The 19765-nt window shown below is 47.5% G+C and overlaps 1 protein-coding gene and 1 long non-coding RNA gene across 2 annotated transcripts; one reads left to right on the forward strand and one right to left on the reverse strand.

Moving 5' to 3' along the window:
• Nucleotides 1–5913: 5913 nt before the first annotated feature.
• LOC119307465 (probable beta-1,3-galactosyltransferase 8) lies at nt 5914–8306 on the reverse strand. Its single transcript, XM_037583548.1, has 8 exons — nt 8151–8306; nt 7863–8072; nt 7668–7735; nt 7134–7579; nt 6938–7025; nt 6709–6834; nt 6511–6620; nt 5914–6415 (listed from the first exon to the last, which is right to left on the reverse strand). Exons 1-8 carry the CDS (start codon nt 8154–8156, stop codon nt 6264–6266), a joined length of 1206 nt encoding a protein of 401 aa, XP_037439445.1. The 5' UTR covers nt 8157–8306; the 3' UTR covers nt 5914–6263.
• A 714-nt stretch (nt 8307–9020) lies between these two features.
• Nucleotides 9021–11844, forward strand: LOC119345003. The gene is made up of 2 exons (XR_005166888.1): nt 9021–9825; nt 11546–11844. It is a non-coding gene; the product is annotated as an uncharacterized LOC119345003 (long non-coding RNA).
• Nucleotides 11845–19765: the final 7921 nt, after the last annotated feature.

Consider the following 19765-nt stretch of genomic DNA (forward strand, 5'->3'; position numbering starts at 1 on the left):
GTTATTCTTTTTGCTAAACAAGTGTTCGATCATAATTGTCTCCTTTCTCTTTTAAATTCCAGTTGAATTCAATTTAATGTTATGAGTGAAATTCAAAATGCTCAGACATGAACACAAAAATGTTCATCATGTGCCAAATAATCCACAACTAATATTGGTGGTGAACCAACATTTTTGCAAAAGGTTTAAGTGGCCTAAGCTACTTAAAGCAGTGACCTAAGCAATAAATTAAATGCCCTTTTTGATTTATAAAATTGGCAACTATTCCAAAAGCCACCCAACCTTTTTGAGGCAGTGCACTTTAATTCTTTGAGTTTGTTTTGGCCAGTGGCATAATTTTGCAAAGTCAATTGTGGCAAAAGAAAAATGCAAAAGCTGCTGGAAAAGAAAAACCAAAAAAAAGAAAAGGAAAGAAGAAGGGGTGGGAGAGCCCCTGGCCTCCCCTTGGGCTTCGGCCCATCCCAGCAGGCCGGCCCACCTCACCAGCCTAGCCGGCCCAGCTCCCCGAAGCGCGCCCCCTTCCTGTTCCCCTGGTGCGCGCCGCTACAGGGGCGCCGTCCCCGCCGAACCACCTCACCGTCGACGAGGAGGATAAGGTCGACCCCTCCCCTCGACGCCTCGGCCTCCTCCCCAGCTACCCCCACTCACCTTCGCCTCTCCCACTCCCCTCTGGATTCCCCCTCGAGCACTCCTCTCTCTCGGACCCGAGCGCGCTCGCCGCCGTGCCTCGGCTGTCCTCGCGGCCACCGAGCCCCATTCGCCTCGCCATCGAGCCCATCGTCTCCGCCGCTGTCGTCTACCCAGTCCCCGTCCGTGAGCGCGAGCCGGGAGCCACTACGGGGAGCGGATCGAGCAGCCCCCTTTCTCCTCTGTCGCCGGTGACCGCCGTCATCTCCGGCCACCTCTGCGCTCCTAAGCTGTCGCAGGCTTTTCGTAGCCGCCCGGTGAGCTCCTCCCTTCCTCCTTTCCTCTCCTCGCGCCGTGCCTTTCGCCGTAGCCAGCTCGCCCGCAAGCCGAGCTCCGCCGTCCGCCATTGCCGTCGTAGGGCTCGCCACCGAGCTCCTCCGCTCGAGCTAGTAGCTCCGACGAGCTCCTGGAGCGCCGTAGACCTCGCCCAGCTCCTTTGTTCGCCAAAACACGCACTGCAACGCCGATCCCGACGAGGTCCCGAACCCCACCGCCGCCTCCACTCGTCGCCGACGCAGTTCCGGTCACCCCCGCGTCCAACCGACCACACCATGCGGCGCGGCTTCGTCTTCTCGTTCGAACGCGCCAAGTCCCGGGCCAAATGACCCCCTGTGCGCGATTCCCGGTGAAGTCCGGCGAGCCCCGCCTCTGTTTTGGTCGCCGGCGGCGAAACCCCGACGCGGCCGACGTGGCACACCTGGGCCCCGCCTCTGGGTCACTGCCCGTGGGCCCCCTGGCCCCAGTTGACCACGTTGACCGTGGTCAACTGTGCTGACTGGGCGCACAGTGTCTCTGACACGCGGGCCCCATCGCATATTTTGTTAAATAAATGTTTTTTTTTCTAAATAAAAATGATTAATTAAAACGTTAGTTAAATTAGTTAGTTAGTTAGTACTAACCAGTCACTGACTGCTGGGGCCCACGCCCCCTAACTAACCATGTTAGCTTAGTTAAGCCTCTGTTAGACAGAGAGGCTGACAGGTGGGTCCCACCTGTCAGTTTGACTGGTCAGCAGAGCTGACGCAATGCTGACGTCACTACTGACGCAATAAACCTTTTCTGCTTTTAAAATAATTCAGAAATTGGTTTAAACTTTGAAAATCCGTAACTAATAAACCGTAGCTCGGATGAAAATGTTTTCTATATGAAAGTTGCTCAGAAAAATCCAACGAATCCGAATATGCGGTCCGTTCATCTGTCACATGCCCCTAGCATGCTGAACATGGAACTTTCCCCCTCCGGTCATCTGTCTGACACAGGTCCGGAACCGGGAACACCTTCCCGGCTGATTTCCCCCTTCACCTATAACGTCTAGGACCGCGTTAGAGCACGCTTAGCGCTACGTATCGTCATGTCATGCTTAGTGTTACCTCTGTTTGCTATGTATTTACTGTTTCTTCCCCCTCTTCTCTCCGATAGACCCCGAGGCCGCTGATGCCCCGGTGATCGACTACGTCGTCGACAATGACCCCTCCTTGCCAGATCAACCAGGCAAGCCCCCCCCCCCCTCTTTGATCATCCCGATATCGCCCATTCCATTCTCTCATGCTTGCATTAGATTTTGCTATTGTTATTGTTTGCTCCTATTCTGATGCATAGCCTGCTTTTGTACCTGTTATTGTACCTTACCTGCTTATCCTAAATTGCTTAGTATAGGTTGGTTAGTGATCCATCAGTGACCCCCACCTTGTCCTTGTTGCCCCTGCTTCACAATTGAAGACCCGTTCAACGGGATTGAAGACCAGGCCCCGGCACCGCACATCACTTTCCCCTTAGTTGCTCGACACTACTGGGATACTATCGAGTGCCGAGGGTGAGACCTCTACAACACTTCTGATGTTAACCCTGTAGTGTAGCTATTCGGTCGTGGTCATCGAGGGTGATTTCCTCTTTAACCACTTCCGATACGACTCTGTCGTGCAACCCCTCAAGTGTGAACCTCGAGGGTGATTCCTCTACGTTCACCTTGATGATTACATTGAGTGGAACCCACCGAGGGTGATTCCTTGGGTTTTCCTCTTGATGTTTGGACACACGGATACTTGGACTTTACAACTGTTACTTGGAAAGTGATGTGGAGACGGGTTGACCTGGAAGGTGCCCATGAGATAATTACGAGGCGTGGCCGGGCATTCTTAGCCCTTGCCGCAAGTCCTCGAGACGGGGCAACGGGGTCACCTCTTTCGTGAGTCTCTGCTTGTTACCGCGCGTTCCTAATCCACTACGATTTGGATATTTGATCCGAGGGGCCTCTGGCCTGATAGCACTAACCATCACGTGGGCATAGTATGGGCGTTCTGCGTCGTATACATCAGCCAAAGCTTAATAGACGTCAGCGACTGAGTGGCGCGCGCCGGGTTGGACTGCGCAAGCGCCTGCCTTGTTGAAGGAGGTAGCTAGGTCTGCTCACCGGCCGCGTACGCAACGTGCAGGAGTTTCCGAGGAGATGGCCCATGACCCCTGGGGGCATAGGTTTAGTCCGGCGTGCTGACCTCTCTGTTAAGTCTAGGTCGGGTTGCGGTGTATTGTTTGGCCGAGGCCGGGCATGACCCAGGAAAGTGTGTCCGGCCGGAGTTAATCGAGCGTGGTGGGTAAGTTGGTGCACCCCTGCAGGGAAGAAAACATCTATCGATAGCCTGTCCTACGGTAACGGACACTTGGAGTTGTATCCCGATCGATACAACTAGAACTGGATGGTGATGAGGATTTGATTGTGATGATAACTGGATAGTATGGCTCTGGGATTGCTTTCTCGCAGGGAGTCGAGAAAGGATCTCTGGCCGAGGTTGATAACACTACTACCACTTTACTTTATGCTACTCTACTCCCTCTTGTTTGCTGCAAGATGGTGGTTTCCAGAAGATGCTAGTCTTCGATAGGACTAGACCTTCTCTCTATTCTGGCATTTCTGCAGCCCAGTCCACATATACAGCCTTCCTTTGATAATGTTGCATATGTAGTGTAGATCCTTGCTTGCGAGTACTTTGGATGAGTACTCACGGTTGCTTTGCTCCCCCTTTTCCCCCCTTCTTTCTTCTTTCTGGTTGTTGCAACCAGATGGTGGAGTCCAGGAGCCAGATGCCACCTTTGACGACTGCTGCTACCCCGAGGGTGCCTACTACCACGTGACGGACGCCGACGACCAAGAGTAGTTAGGAGGCTCCCAGGCAGGAGGCCTTGCCTTTTCGATCGTAGATGCTTTTGTGCTAGCCTTCTTAAGGCAAACTTGTTTAACTCATGTCTGTACTCAGATATTGTTGCTTCCGCTGACTCGTTTGTATTCAAGCTGATGTATTCGAGCCCTCGAGGCCCCTGGCTTGTAATATAAAGCTTGTATTATTTTAATTTGTGTCTAGAGTTGTGTTGTGATATCTTCCCGTGAGTCCTTGATCTTGATCGTACACATTTGCGTGTATGATTAGTGTACGATTGAATCGAGGGCGTCACAGTAGCTGAGCAAAAGCATCCATGTACCGTCCATTACTACAAACCCTAAAATAACTAGAAGTAATGAATAAGTGATAGATTGAGAGGAAGAACTGAGTATATATATATATATATATATGTATAAGGATCATTTAAGGGCTTGCATGGCATCATCTAAGAATACTTTTTCTTTGTTAACATCATGTGAGAATAATTGTGTTTTAATGTCATTGTGATTTGTATGTGTGTGAGAGCATCACACGAAGGAAAGTAGTTGAATAGTTTATATTACTACATAATGCAAACTTTCCGTGCACAAGTAGAAAATGACAAATGAAACATGATGTGGGTTAATGTGGATGATTTTTAGGAATTAAATTAATTTCAATTAACTTATAAATAAGACACATGGAGAACAAAATGGTCTAATGTTGTATAAGCCATCAATATTTAGATTTACTTATTGATTGAAAATTGTCATAACCATTTTCGATAAGAAGAAAAATCCTACTAAAGGATATGATCAAATTTATAACTTTTGGTATTAATACATACAAAAAGAAACAAGCAAGAATGGAATGGATTGAATGATATTCGTTCATGTTTACAAGACGAAATGTCTTATCGAATTGAGTTTTTTCTTGGTATTATTGTACATTAATGGTAGGTCGGGGTATTTACGCAAACCAGATTTAGGTTGGTGGTTTGTAGTCTCAATTTAAGCTCAATTGTTGGTAATAGTTCAGTTGATCAATACATGATCAAGGAGAACAAACGGTCTCCACTTAAAAAAGGGGAGGACAAACGGTCACCACTAGTGGGTGAAGATGAAGAGAGATATATTGTTGTTGCATATTAGCGCATGTGTCCAAAAATCAGATATTATGTTTATAAAACTGTATAGTAAATCAATCCGCGCAAACGCTCGGGTCACTCCACTAGTTATTTATAGTGGAAGGTGTGGTGCTCTACCAATTCATAAAGATGGACAGATAGAAAAGGGATTAATATTTGGTTGAAACATGATCATAAATCAATAGTCTTTTTGTCTTGCCTGCCCGTAGTGGGTCGTATCACAAAGTATCATGCATATGATACTATTGTCTGATACTACCTTCGTAATGCTTAGTATTATAGATTAGTATCTTTTGTAGTAATAGATTAGTATCTTAGATAACCTTATTTGTTTGATGCAATATACTCCCTCCGTTCCTAAATATAAGTCTTTTTAGAGATTACAATATGGACTATATGCCTGGCAAAATGGGTAGTTCTACACTTTAAAATATGTCTTTATACATCTGTACATAGTCCATATTGAAATTTCTAAAAAGACTTATATTTAGGAACGGATGGAGTATATAGTAGCACAATATATATTATAATACGGTGCCATGGTATGATATTCAACGCTCTCTTTCTTCATTTAATTTCATGTCACCTAATTAAAATGTCTATTTGGCATGCATAATACTAGCTATGATATTCCCATTATAGGTAACCTAAGGAATATCCACCCGAGCCGACGCCACAAAAACAGCAGCATCATTGGCATAAAGCCAAATCCGACAAAGGTGCCACACCATCTAATATTGTGAAAGAGACCAACCCTCGTCATCGAGCTGAGAAGATGTTGAAGCGAATCTATGACGATGACAAAGACCAACGGCGACGGTGAGTCTCCTTGCCTAAGACCCCGCCCGTGCAGAACTGGGGATCCCGGCACCCCATTGAGGAGGACACACGAAGAGGAAGTGCGGAGGAGGGCGGTGATGACTGATGAGATGGCAAGTGCAGTCACAACAAAAGCATGGTGGCAATGATAATTAACATCGATTCGTCCACGGCAGTTTGCCCATGATTTATAAAACTAAGTTGTTAAGCACTGGCTTGGAATCCTAACAATGGACATACAAATGATTAACTTTGGTAAAAGCTAAGCCTTGCAACCATCAGATATGAAAGGATATGACCTTCGGTTCGATCACCAAACCACCAGATGCTCTGTTCTCAAAACGCCGCTACGTTTCTACGGTTTACCTGCCGGCCGGAAACTACAGTTGGTTCCTTTCTCTGATGATAGTTTTCAGGTCTGACAAAAAACAAAGCATGTAACATAGCTTGGTCGACACTAGGGGTGGCGCGGCCGATCAGGCGGCGGCGAGGTTGGAGACGGCTCCCTCGCCCTCGCCGCAGGCGCTGTGGATGGCCCTCATCCTGTCTACGGACTTGCAGATGCCGCTGCAGGACCAGTCGAAGGACGCCGCGCACACGTTCCCGGCCTGCTTCTTCCACTCGCAGTCTGCACGTACGTACACCGGAGGAAAAGGGGATTAGTGGCCATCCTCCTCACCACCGTTTAGATTAATTGAAAAACTACGGAGGCACTGTGCGTACCAGGGGGCGTGGCGCAGCAGAGGCTCCGGTCGTCGACGTGCTCCACCTCGAGCCCGATGAGCCACGCGCCCAGCGACACGTCCTCGTTCGCGAACCGGTGCAGTATCGGCCTGCGCATCCATCATAATACGACGAAAATCATCAGGCAACGACGTTAATTTACAAGATCATTTACCCTAGGACGCAGATTGTACTTACTGGTTGATGGAGATGTAGGAGGCGAGGTCCCTGGAGATGGCATAGATCTGCCCCGTGGCGTGGCGGAAGTACTTGTTCCCCTCGTCCCCGAACTTCCAAGACTCCGGCTCGTGGTACTTGACGCCCCTGCAGCCACACACACCCATGGCGAGAGATCACAGTTAAAATGACATGGCAAAACGACGGTCAATAATCAATCTATTCAGTTCGGTGCACTAGATTAGATTACTTCTGCGACAGCACCGGGCCGGACTTCATGCACCCCACGTACACCCTGGGCGTCGTCCTGTACCTGGCGAGCCTGTTCGTCAGCATCCCTGCACGCACAACCACCACACAATTAAGCTCGATCGATGGAGCAACGGTACGTACGTATACAAACTCATAGCAAGTCCAGTCCACTGCTGCGTGTGGTACGTACGTACCTAGGTTGACGTGCACGTCGTCGTCGACCTTGACGTAGAAGGCGGCGTCCCAGGTGGCGACGGCGGCGGCGAAGTAGATCCTGGTCTTGGAGGACAGCTCGTGGTAGCCCTCCACGTGGTCCAGCCGCATGAAGTCCCTGGTCTCCGCCTCCTCCACGTCGATGGCCCGGTCCAGTGCGCCGCTGGGCGTGGCGCTATGCCCGATCACGAACCGCACCACCACCCCCTTCTCCTTCTCCAGCTGCCGGAGCTTGTCGCCCCGGGGCACCCAGGTGTCGCGGAGCGAGTCGCGCCGCTTCTTGCTGCTGAAGGCCGTGTTGATGCCCACCACCACGAACACCTTCGGGAGGCCCTTGGACGGCATGGCCGCGCCCAGGCCGCCGTTCCTCTTGGCGCGCTCCACCGCCAGCTCCATCTCCAGCGACGACACAGACTTGTCCAGAGACCTGCACCATCGCATACATGCGTAGCAAATATCAGTATACTATTGGCACCTGATTGTCGGGACTAACAAAAATATTTGTACGTGCTTACCGAATGGCTTGGTGGGTTCGTGACACCTCGTTCATGACATCGTTCGGGTTGCTCTCTTCTTCCAGCTTCTGAAAAAGAAGACAGAATGAACGATCAACCAAGCCGCATGCAGGATCGACAACAATGTACGTACGTGGGGTGTGCTTGCGTCGAGCGAACGGAGAAATGGTGTGATTGAACGCTAGTGACACTTACACGCCTGTGCTCGCAGTCGTCGTCGGAGAAGAGGGCGATCCTCGAGCCGCCGTGGCTGCCCGACGCCGGGGGAGACAGTACCGTCATCCGGCCGCTGAGCAGCAGCCCCACGAAGAAGCTGGTGGCGCACAGCACGAAGACCGCCTTCGCCGACATGGGCCTCGCCCGCGGGGCCTTCTTCTCCGACTGCGGCTGCCTCTCGCTCAGCGCCTGGATTCAGAAAAACACACACGCATGAGCAGTGCACTGGTTAATCTCTCAGGCCAGCTTCGACTGCATTGCACAAACCATCATCGCTCTGCAGGCGTTCTTGCTGGATGGAGGTGGCTCTGCTCAAAGACTACTGAAACGAAGAAGAGCTGCCTCTGTCTCCAGGGCTGAAGACTGAAGAGGCGCTGGAGCCGACGCTGAAAACGCCGGCTATCTATCCCACCCATGCATGAGTCCCAGCGCTGCGCCCTGCACGGGCGAAACGGTTCAGTTGGCAGGCAAGGCCCTTTGTGTGAGGGACCTCATGCTGCCAGTGTGAGCCAGCGAGCGGGACGCGGCTAATCTGCACCCGAGCTCATATGCTCCCGCATAAATAGTAAAATCAAAAAAAATTCAAAAAATTCCAATTTTTTTAGAGAAACATTGACAAAAATTCTAAGTGCCTGCAAAAATTCGTCATGAAATCACATTCCTAGAAGGCGTGGCAAAAAAAAACAAAAATAGTACTCTGAAAAAGCTACTTTCAAACGCATTTTGAAGCACTGAATTTGTTTTTTTTGCCACGCCTTCCAGGAATGTGATTTCATGATGAATTTTTGCAGGCACTTAAAACTTTTGTCAATGTTTCTCTCAAAAAAATTGAAATTTTTTGAACTTTTTTTTATTTTACTGTTCATGCGGGAGCATATGAGCTCGGGTGCAGAATGGACTTTTCGCAGCAAGCGAAGGATCTCACAACAACAGGCTGCCGAGGGGGAAGCAAAACTATCGCTGAGGCCTAAGAAAAGACCACTACTCGTTTTTTTGTGCGGAATCAATAACTCCCGAACGTCCGGATTTTAGCATCTCCTCCCGAACCATCTCGTTGCCGTCGCACGAATCTTGGCGCCATGCGCTTGCCACGTCATCACTGGGAGTCGTTCGGGAGGAAGCCAAAGTCACCCGAACCACTCCCTCGTTCTCCTCCCATTCCTCCCACTCTCTTATCCACACTACAGAACATCAGATGCCAGCGTTGGGCAGGCGGGGACGGCGGCGAAGGCCTCCGGCGGTCGGAGCAGGTCGCCGGGCGTGGGGATGGTGAGCGGCATGGCTAGGCTCCAGCGACCGCGGGCATCTCCTCCACCGCACCCCCACCATGGACGGCCGGCCCCGAACTCCTTCGACGCCGCATCCCTGCCATGGACGGCCGGTCCCCAAATCCTCCGACGCCGCATCCTTGCAGGTCATCCAACGCTGCATCCCTCGCCATGGACGCCCGGCCCCAAACTCCTCCGCCTGGGACCTTTGGGTAGGCGGGATGGGCTCAAGGCCGCGGTGGTGGCCGGAGGAGATCCGGTGGTGCCTCGGTGGTAGCGGCAGCGAGGGCGTGGCACTGGCTATAGGGGGCGCTCCATGCGGGATCCTTCCCGAGAGCGAGGGGCTGCTGAGGCTCTTCGGCTGGTCCCGCCGCTCATGGAGCCGCCCGCCTCCGAGTCCTTGGTGGCACACTCCCCATCCATCGCTTTCGGAGCGGTGGGGATGACGGGTCGCTGCCTGCTGACGGTGATGGCGCGTGCCTCGACGACGGGCCGACGAGGACTCGAGCCGCCGTGCCATTCAAGCCCTCTTCGGCTGCTCCGACCGCCTCGACCAAGCGGTCATGGTCGCAGCGGCCGCCGCCCAGATGATCGCGCTTGTCGTCTACGTCCAGCTCTTCAGCGTGGCCATCAACTCGCTCTCATGGTCACCAGCTATCTGAACCATCAAGCAGGTGTGCGCTCTGTCTTCACTAGTGAATAGTAGCCATCAGCCATCAACTCGCTTTCATGCGTTTAGCTGTAATCTGCCTGATTTGTGAACAGAGATTTTTGTTTAGAGAAGAGGAGATGATCTAAAGTTGCCATTTTTACATGTTTTTTCACGCACCATTTAACAAATCATCTGAAGTTGCCATCGCAAGTTTGGAGTATTTTTCACACGTCGTTTAACAAATCATGTAAAGTTGCCATGGCAAGTTTGGAGTATTTTTTCACACGTCGTTTAACAAATCATCTAAAGTTGCCATGGCAAGTTTGGAGTATTTTTTCCACACGTCGTTTAACAAATCATCTAAAGTTGCCATGGCAAGTTTGGAGTGTTTTTTCCACATGCCAACTAATAGATCATCTAAAGTTTACCATGGCAACTTTTACTATGTTAGCCATACGAACAGCTTCAGATGTGTTGTGTTGCCATGGCAAGTTTACATGTTTTTCCCATCCACCATTTAAAACGATGATTTTCGACCATGGAAAATTAGCAATGTTCCCTATTTTATTACAACTTAAGTTGTTTTTCCATGGCAAATTTTTTTCCGTTTGGAGTATTTTTCACATGCCAACTAAGAAATCATCTAAAGCTGCCATGGCAACTTTGGATTATTTTTCCACACACCAACTAACAAATCATCTAAAGTTTGCCATGGAAACTTTTACTACGACAACTTCAAATGTGCGCCATGCCAACTTAAGATATGTTGCCATGGCAAAAATTAAACCATTTTCCATGGCAAATTTTACTCCATTTTATGCCATGGCAAACTTCTTTAGTTAACATGTTCAAAAACATGTAAACATGCCATGGCAAAGTTATAATTGTTGAAAAACATGGCAAAGTTTGCCATGGCAACTTACGATGTTCAAAAACATGGCAAAATTTTGTACATGTTCAAAAATATGAAAAATTCGCCATGGCACTATAAAATGTTTAAAAACATGGCAAACTTGCCATGGCAAACTTTTAATATGTGCAAAACATGGTAACTTTTTTTAATTAAGTTTGTTCAAAAACATGACAAACTTCTTTTTAATGAACATGTTCACAAATATTCAAACTTGCCATGGCAACTAAAGATGTTCAAAATAACATGGCAATGTTTGTAGATGTCTAAAAACATGGCAAATGTGGCATGGCAACCAAAATCAGTATTGTTTATAGATATGTCTTTTTCCATGGCAACTAAATTCATTTTTTTCTATGGTTCGTTGTGTCTTTTTGCTATGTCCATCCGAAGAATGTTTGTCATGGACATTACAAATTAGTTTGAGAACACGGCAAGTTTATTCTTTCAAATTTGTTTTTGCCATGGGGATTTCATGCAGAATATCATTACAACTTAAGATGTTTTCTCCATTGTTTTCCTAAAATTTTCTATGTGTCTAGAGAGAACTTTTTTCACCATATCACTTCACGGCAACTTTTGCGTTTTTCTGTAAACTTCAAAGTGATCGCAGCTTTTCATACTGTACAGATGCAAATTGCCATGATTATTCCCTTTTTCGCCATTTTTAAAAACATAAACTTGAACGTGGCAATTTTTTCTCATAGAATGGCAAAAGTCCATGGCAATTTTGACGTGTGAAAGAACATTATTTACTAATAACAGAAAAACTGGGCTTTTTTTTACTAATCGTAACTTAATATGGGCTTTATTTTTCGTTTTCCTTTCACAGGAAAAAGGCCGGGCCCGGTTGGTGGGGGCGTTCGGGATGAGGCGTTCTCCTCCCGAACGAGCGTACTCGTTCGATCGATCCTCCTCCCGTCCCGAACGTGACGTTCGGTCTGGGGTGCTCCCAGACCGAATGGTCACACGTTATCGGGGTATATGTGTTAATTCACTGAACTGGTCTAAAACAAACAAAAAAAGTCAAATTCCTTTAGCATGGGACCTGCTAGTGAAATTTTCCAAATACCCATTTTGACAGTAGCATGGCAATTTTTATAAGTATGTACATCATGGCGTTTTTAGCTCTTTGGCAACCGAAGATACTCTTTTAATCCATTTTTGCGATGGCAAATTTTACTCCATTTTATGCCATGGTAAACTTCTTTAATTAACATGTTCAAAAACATGCAAACTTGCCATGGCAAAGTTATAGATGTTTATGGCAAACTTGTTTGGCAAATTTTACTCCTTTTTGCCATGGCAAGAATACTTTTGTTCACATGGCAAATTTTAGTTTACATTGCCATGGCAAAATTTACTTTAAGTTGCCATGGAAAATTTATTGTAAAGAGCTTGGCAATTTTGTTTTAAATATGATGGCAAATTTACATAGCACGATAATTATACTTGCATAGCCATGACATTTTTTAATTTATTCCATGGCAAAAGTACTCCATTTTTGCCATGGCAAATTTTTACTTCACTTTTGCCATGGCAAAAATACTTTATTTCACATGGCAAATTTTAGTTTAAGTTGCCATTGCAAATTTAATTTTAAGTTGCCATGGCAATTTTAATTTAAATATTATGGAAAATTTACATTTTATAGAACATGGCAAATTTTACTATGTAGCATCTTAAATATACTTGTGTAACCATGACGTTTTTAAATTTATTTCCATGGCAAAAGTACTACATTTTTGCCATGGCAAAAATTAAACCATTTTTGCCATGACAAATTTCACTCCATTTTATGCCATCGCAAACTTCTTTAATTAACATGCTCAAAAACATACAAACTTGCCATGGCAAAGTTATAGATGTTTAAAAATATGTCAAACTTTATAGATGTTCACAAATATGGAAAATTTGCCATGGCATTTTAAAATGTTCAAAAACATGACAAACAAGTGATGTTCAAAAACAAGGCAAACTTGCTATGGCGACTAACGATGTTCAAAAACATGGCAACCTAAGATGTTCAAAATTATGGCAAACTTGCCATGGCAACTAAAATCGGTACTATTGTTTATAAATGTGTTCTTTTCCATGGCAACTAAATGCATTATTTTGCCATGGTTCATTGTGTCCTTTTGCCATGTCCATCCGAAGAATGTTTGTCATGACCATCACAAATTAGTTTGAGAACATGACAAGTTTGTTCTTTCAAAATTGTTTTTTCCATGGCAAAAAATTTTGATTCTTTGAAATTTGTTTTGCTATTGGAATTACATGTACAATATCATTACAACTTAAAATGGTTTCACCATTTTTTCCGAAAAATTTATGTGTGCCTAGAGAGAATTTTTTCACCATATCACTTCATGGCAAAAAAATTCCCTTTTTTTGTAAACTTTCGTAGTGATGGTAACTTTTCGTATTGTAGAGATGAAGGTTGCCACGACTTCTTCCTTTTTTGCGGCATTTTTGAACATAAACTTGAACATGGCAATTTCTTTCATAGAATGGCAAAAGTCCATGGCAATTTTGTCGTGCAAAGGACCAATGTTTATTAGCCGCAGAAAAACTGGGATTTTTACTAGTCATACACGGGCTTTATTTTTTGTTTTTCTTTTCATAGGAAAAAGGCCTGTAGGGCCTGGTGGGTGAGGCGTTCGGGCTGGGGCATTCTCCTCCCGAACGAGAACGAAGCGTTCGGTCGATGCCCCTCCCGTCCCGAACGAAGCTTCGGCCTGGGGTGCTCCCAGACCGAACGTTCTGTTGTTATCGATCTCCTGTCAGTGAATGATCTGCTGGATAACGGTGCATTGTTTGTTATTGATCCGCCGAGTAATTTATGTATGCTTGATGAGTGCTTCACCTATGTTTTAATTAAGCCTTCAAGGGCATCTCCATCCGCCATGCATCAAACCGCCAGTAGCCCGTAATTCATTTCCACGCACCAGAGCTAGCTACAGGTGGACCACCGAGATGGCGACTTCTCCTGGTGATTAGAGATGGGCGGCGCATCCGGTCTCTGAATGTGGGAGTTCTGGACTAGGGGGTCCTCGGTCGTCCGGTCTATTGGATGTGGACTGGATTGATGGGCCGTCGAGTACAAGACAGTAGGTCACCTCTCGTGTTCGGAAGGGACTCCCGTATGTGTGGATGGCAAGTATAGGTGTCCGGATATGTTATTCCTTTCTGTAAAACCGATTTTGTATAACTCTGAGCCTCTCTGGTGTCTATATAAACCGGAGGGTAGATCGGAGGCAGGATCACAACGTTGCTAGGCTAGCTAATCTAGGATTAGCCAATTCGATCTCGTGGTAGATCAACTCTTGTAACCCCTATACCCACGAATATAATCAAGCAGGAGTAGGGTTTTACCTCCATTAAGAGGGCCCGAACCTGGGTAAATACTGTGTTCTTTGTCCATAGTTACCATTGGTCCTCAAACATACAATTTGGGCCACCCCTACCTGAGATCTGCCGGTTTTGACACCGACATTGGTGCTTTCATTGAGAGCTCCGCTGTATCTCGACAGAAGGATCGATGGCTCACCTCTTCATCAACAATGATGCTGCGTCCAAGGAAATTTTTCTCCCTGGGCAGGTTTTTGTGTTCGGTGGCTCTGTGCTTTGTGCCAACTCGATCGGCCGCCTTGAGCAGGTCGATAGTTATGTCCCCGGCCACCAGATCAGGTTTGGAAACCTGAACTACGAGTGCTGACATCCGAGTAGAGCTAGTCTTTGACGGGTTCACTGCCTCGGCCGCCACTCTGTGTCCCCGCCAAGAAGACTCTTCGGATCCCTTGTTAGATCCCGTCCAGGGGTCAACACCCATACCCGCCTCGGCCTTAGACCCGGGGCGGGTCTCATTGTCCGAAGACGAGAGCGTAAGCCCCGCCGGACTTATTCCCCTTGTGGAACTCCCGACCAAAGACCCAGATGCAATCTTAGACTTGGCTCTGGGCAACCATCCCGAATTGCCGAGGTCTGCACTCCACGGGCCCGATCAGGTGTCCCATGACGAACTCAGCCCAGCAGATCCGCAGTTTCCGGTCTCACTTCCGCTCTTAGATGAAGCATTGGGTTTGATGCAGTCTCTCGCCATCATGGAGGCCTTACCTCCGAACTGTACCCAGCTTGGGATGGGGGATGAGAGTGGGGAATTTTACGCCCCACCGACCACCCACTTAATAGCCACTGTCGAAGACTTAACCGACATGCTAGACTACGCGTCCGAAGACATCGACAGCATGGACGACGATGCCGACGCCGAACCAAGCCAAGTCCCACCCGTCACGGGTGAGGGAGTCCTGGATTAAGGGGTCCTCGGACAGCCGGACTATATACTTTGGCCGGACTGTTGGACTACGAAGATACAAGATTGAAGACTCCGTCCCGTGTCTGGATGGGACTCTCCTTTGCGTGGAAGGCAAGCTTGGATATTCGGATATATAGATTTCCTTCTCTATAACCGACTCTATGTAACCCTAGCCCCCTCCGGTGTCTATATAAACCAGAGGGTTTAGTCCGTAGGACAACAACAATCATAATCATAGGCTAGCTTCTAGGGTTTAGCCTCTACGATCTCGTCGTAGATCAACTCTTGTAATACTCATATCATCAAGATCAATCAAGCAGGAAGTAGGGTATTACCTCCATCGAGAGGGCCCGAACCTGGGTAAAACATCGTGTTCCCTGCCTCCTGTTACCATTAGCCTTAGACGCACAGTTCGGGACCCCCTACCCGAGATCCGCCAGTTTTGACACCGACATTGGTGCTTTCATTGAGAGTTCCACTGTGTCGTCACTGTAAGGCTTGATGGCTCCTTCAATCATCTTCAACGACGCAGTCCAAGGGGAGGTTTTCCTTCCCGGACAGATCTTCGTATTCGGCGGCTTCGTACTGTGGGCCAATACACTTTACCATCTGGAGCAGATCGATAGCTACGCCCCTGGCCATCAGGTCGGGTTTGGAAGCTTAAACTATACTGCCGACATCCGCGGAGACTTGATCCTCGACGGATTCGAGCCCATGTCGGGTGCGCCGAACGGTCACGGCGGGCATGACTTTGATCTGTCGTCGGACAGTATTCGGGAGATTGCGCCCGCGGTGGCGCCGGGAATCAATCCGGAGCAGACTGTGCCTTCCAAGGGCGGGTGGATGAACCCCGCCACGGAAGCCGCACACTCATCGGCGTCGGAGCCGAACACTGATCCCACCTCCTGTGAGAGTGGTGTCATCGGACCCTCGGACTCGTCTCTGGCCACAGGATCCGAACCGCATGCGTCCGTGCCTATCGAATCTGATTGGGCACCAGTCATGGAGTTCACCGTCGTGGATATATTTCAGCACTCGCCCTTGGATGACGTCCTAAACTCATTAAGGTCTCTTTCCTTGTCAGGAGATTCTTGGCCGAACTATGTCCAGCTTGAGTGGGGAGCGGACGACAAAGAAATTCGTCTCCCACCCACCCACCCCACTTTATAGCCACTGTCGATGACTTAACTGACGTGCTTGACTTCAACTCCGAAGATATCGACGGTATGGATGACGATGCAGGAGAAGAACAGGAACCACCGCCTGTAGGGAGCTGGACAGCCACCTCATCATATGATATATATATGGTGGACACACCAAAATAAGGCGATGGTGACGATACAACAAAGGATAATCCCCTCGATAAGCCACCAAAGCGGCGCCGTAGATGCCGGTCAAAATCCCGCCACAGTAAAAGCAGCGACAACGGCGCAAGAAATAATAATACCCCGGTTGATTCCAAAGGAAACAGTGACCCCATGGACCCAGCGATGGAGCAGGATGAGCCAGGAGATGATGATAACGCCGATCCCGAGGGTAAAATTCACCAACCTGTCTCCGAAGAAGAGAACAGCCCGGACGATGATGCACTCATCATCCCAGAAAAACTCTTGGAACAAGAGAACCTCCACAAAAGTCTTATCGCCACCACGAGAAGCCTAAAGAAGCAGAAGCAAAGGCTTAAGGCCGCGCAGGATACGCTCAACCGCATATGGAACAAAGTGCTCGACACAGAAGAAAAATACGACGACGATCGTCACACAACGAGCTATCCAAAGCGCAAGCTGCTGCCTGAATTCGACGGCGAGGCCATAGAACCCCGTGGCCATGACAAAACGACATGATACCGCACACAAGTCAGCACACGACTTACGTGAGCTCCTGGACAAAAAATCCGGTATGACCAGATCCATCTATGGATCTAGGAAGCACGCTCCGACATAGGATCAGAGCTACAGAAACGATCACATTGATCGAGCGCCAGCTAGAAATCAGAACCGAACACTGAAAGTGCTAGTTATTGACTAGAGGGGGGTGAATAGGCGATTTTTATCAAAGTCTTCAAAACGTGGAAGTTTCGAAGACAAACAATAGAAATGACCTAATTGATATGCAGCGGAAGATAAACTACAACAAGCAAACCATAGTCAAGTATGCAATAATGTGAAAGTACAAAGACTAATAGCAGCTTGGTAGTAAGGATCAGGATGGAAGATAGTATGAAGCCAATCAATGATAGAAGTCAAGCAATGAAGTTAAACAGGTATGAAAAATAGGCAATGACTTCACGAAGACAAACTTAAGGTAAAGGGAGTTAGAGGATAGAACAAGTCACTTGTTGAGGACACAGGATTTGTTGGACCAGTTCCAGTTTTTGTAACAACTGTACGTCTGGTTAGGGAGGCTGAGATTCAACTCAGACGACTGCGTCTTCACCTTATTCCCCTTGAGCTAAGGACACACGGTCCTCGCCCAATCACTCTGGTAAGTCTTCAAGGTAGACTTCCGGACCTTCACAGACTTCGTTCACCGGCGATCCACAATGACTCTTGGATGCTCAGAATGCGACGCCTAACCGGCTGGAGGATACACAGTCCTCAAGTGTAATAAGTCTTCAAGTCACTCAGACAAAAAGACTTCAGTGATGCCTAACACTCTTTGGCTCTGGGTGTTTGGGCTTTGTCCTCGCAAGGATTTCTCTCTCTCAAAGGCTTCAAGGTGGGTTGCTCTCAAAACGACAAAAGCCGTAAACTAACTCTGAGCAGCCACCAATTTATGGTGTAGGGGTGGGCTATTTATAGCCACAAGGCAACCCGACCTGATATGTCTGAAATGACCATGGGTCACTAAGGAACTGACACGTGTTCCAACGGTCAGATTTCAAACACACACGACAACTTTACTTGGGCTACAAGCAAAGCTGACTCATCCAGCTCTAGATAAGATTTGCTCTCATTGTCTTCGCTCGGAGACATAGGATTTGGGTTGAGCATCACTTCAGTCATTTTGACTTTGTTCACTTGGACCCCACTTGACAGTACGGTGGTTCCTATGACTCAAGAAAGAAGAAAAGGAAACAATGAAACAACACAGTCTTCGCGCTCCATAGTCTTCACTCATTGTCTTCTCATGTCATAGTCTTCAATATGAATATCTTCACATACCACCATTGTCGTCAATGTCTTCATACATTTTTAGGGGTCATCTCCGGTAGGTAAACCGAATCAATGAGGGACACTACCTGCGTTATCCTGCAATTCTCACAAACGCATTAGTCCCTCAACCAACTTTGTCATCAATACCCCAAAACCAACTAGGGGTGGCACTAGATGCACTTACAATCTCCCCCTTTTTGGTGATTGATGACAAACTGGTTGAAGTTTTCTACGGGAATGAAGTATGTGAAATTGTAAAGGATAGGGTATTGTCTTCATAAGTGGCAAGGGCTCCCCCCGAAGATGTGCATATAAGTAATTTGCTTTTGGAATGCAAATGCACATGGCAGGTTGTACTTGTGGAGATCCTCTTCAACTTATGAAGATAATTCATCATGCATGAAATGTTATGACTAAGAGAATGACATGCATAATGAAAAATGGACGTCTGCAGAATGATCTAAGTGCGGAAGTTATCATCGCACATGGAAAAGCAAATAAGTAGCAGACGACCATCGAGTTTAAGTGTTACAACTCAACGAACAAAATGTATCAAAAGCAAGAGTTGTAAACACTAGGCAAATATAAAGTAACTGCCCATATGAACCCGCTTGAAGGCTATCAAACTCATATGCTTCTCCCCCTTTTGTTAGTAATGACCAAAAAGGTTTGAAGACATAGAGCATCTACTCGTCCTCATGAGGAGTAGGTGAAGCAGCAGGGTTGTCGTTGTTGTTTGGCGGCGCAGACGAACTTGGTGCAGTGTCGATGCATGCAGAAGTAGGGGGCGGTGAAGTAGCATCGTCTTCATCATCGATCACTTTGGCATTCACAGTTGTCGCGGAGGAAGAATAGTCAGAGTCTTCAAGAGATGGAGTTCGACGTAGGACAGCATTCCGTGGAGGAGTGGAGTCAAACTTGAATCTTTCAGTGAAGCCATCGTCTTGAAGATCTGCTTCAGCACTGAGCAATGTCAAACTCTTCCATGATCGCCGACAGGTCTCGTGAGTGGCAAAGGCATTCTTGGTGGCAAGATTTCGAATGTGATTGACGTCCACCAAGAGGCTTTGCATCTGTCGCTTGAGCCAAAAGTGATGCTTGTCTTGTTTCTGATGCAGTGCCACAAGAAGTTCTCGGTCATTTAGGACGCGAGAGCGCTTCTTAGGCCTTTGGGCAATTGTGCTCTCAGTAGCTTCAGTTGGCGCACGATGAGGCAGACGAGTGTTCCCAGCCATTGGATAGACACGAGTTACTGCTTGGACTCCTTCCATGGGCTAAGTGAAGCTTTGGTGTTCAGCATTTTGAAGACAAAGAGGCTTCTTAGCAGGCTCAGGGTATATGGCTTCAACTGACATATCAACCTCTGGTAGAAAGATCATATGATTGCGAGCAGAGGGCTGATAGTTGATAGTAGAGTGTAGCTTGATGAGGCGCATGACCCATGGAGCATAGAATTTCAGGCCAAAAAGGTCAGATCCAGACGCAGCCAGTTGCCGGAGGAAGAATTCTTGTGCATTGAAGCTGATGCCATTGAGGATGTAAAAGACCAATGTCTGCATGGCTCCTTCAAGTTTTGCAGCTG

Source organism: Triticum dicoccoides, chromosome 1B, assembly GCF_002162155.2.
Source record: "Triticum dicoccoides isolate Atlit2015 ecotype Zavitan chromosome 1B, WEW_v2.0, whole genome shotgun sequence".
Classification (NCBI taxonomy): Eukaryota; Viridiplantae; Streptophyta; class Magnoliopsida; order Poales; family Poaceae; genus Triticum; species Triticum dicoccoides.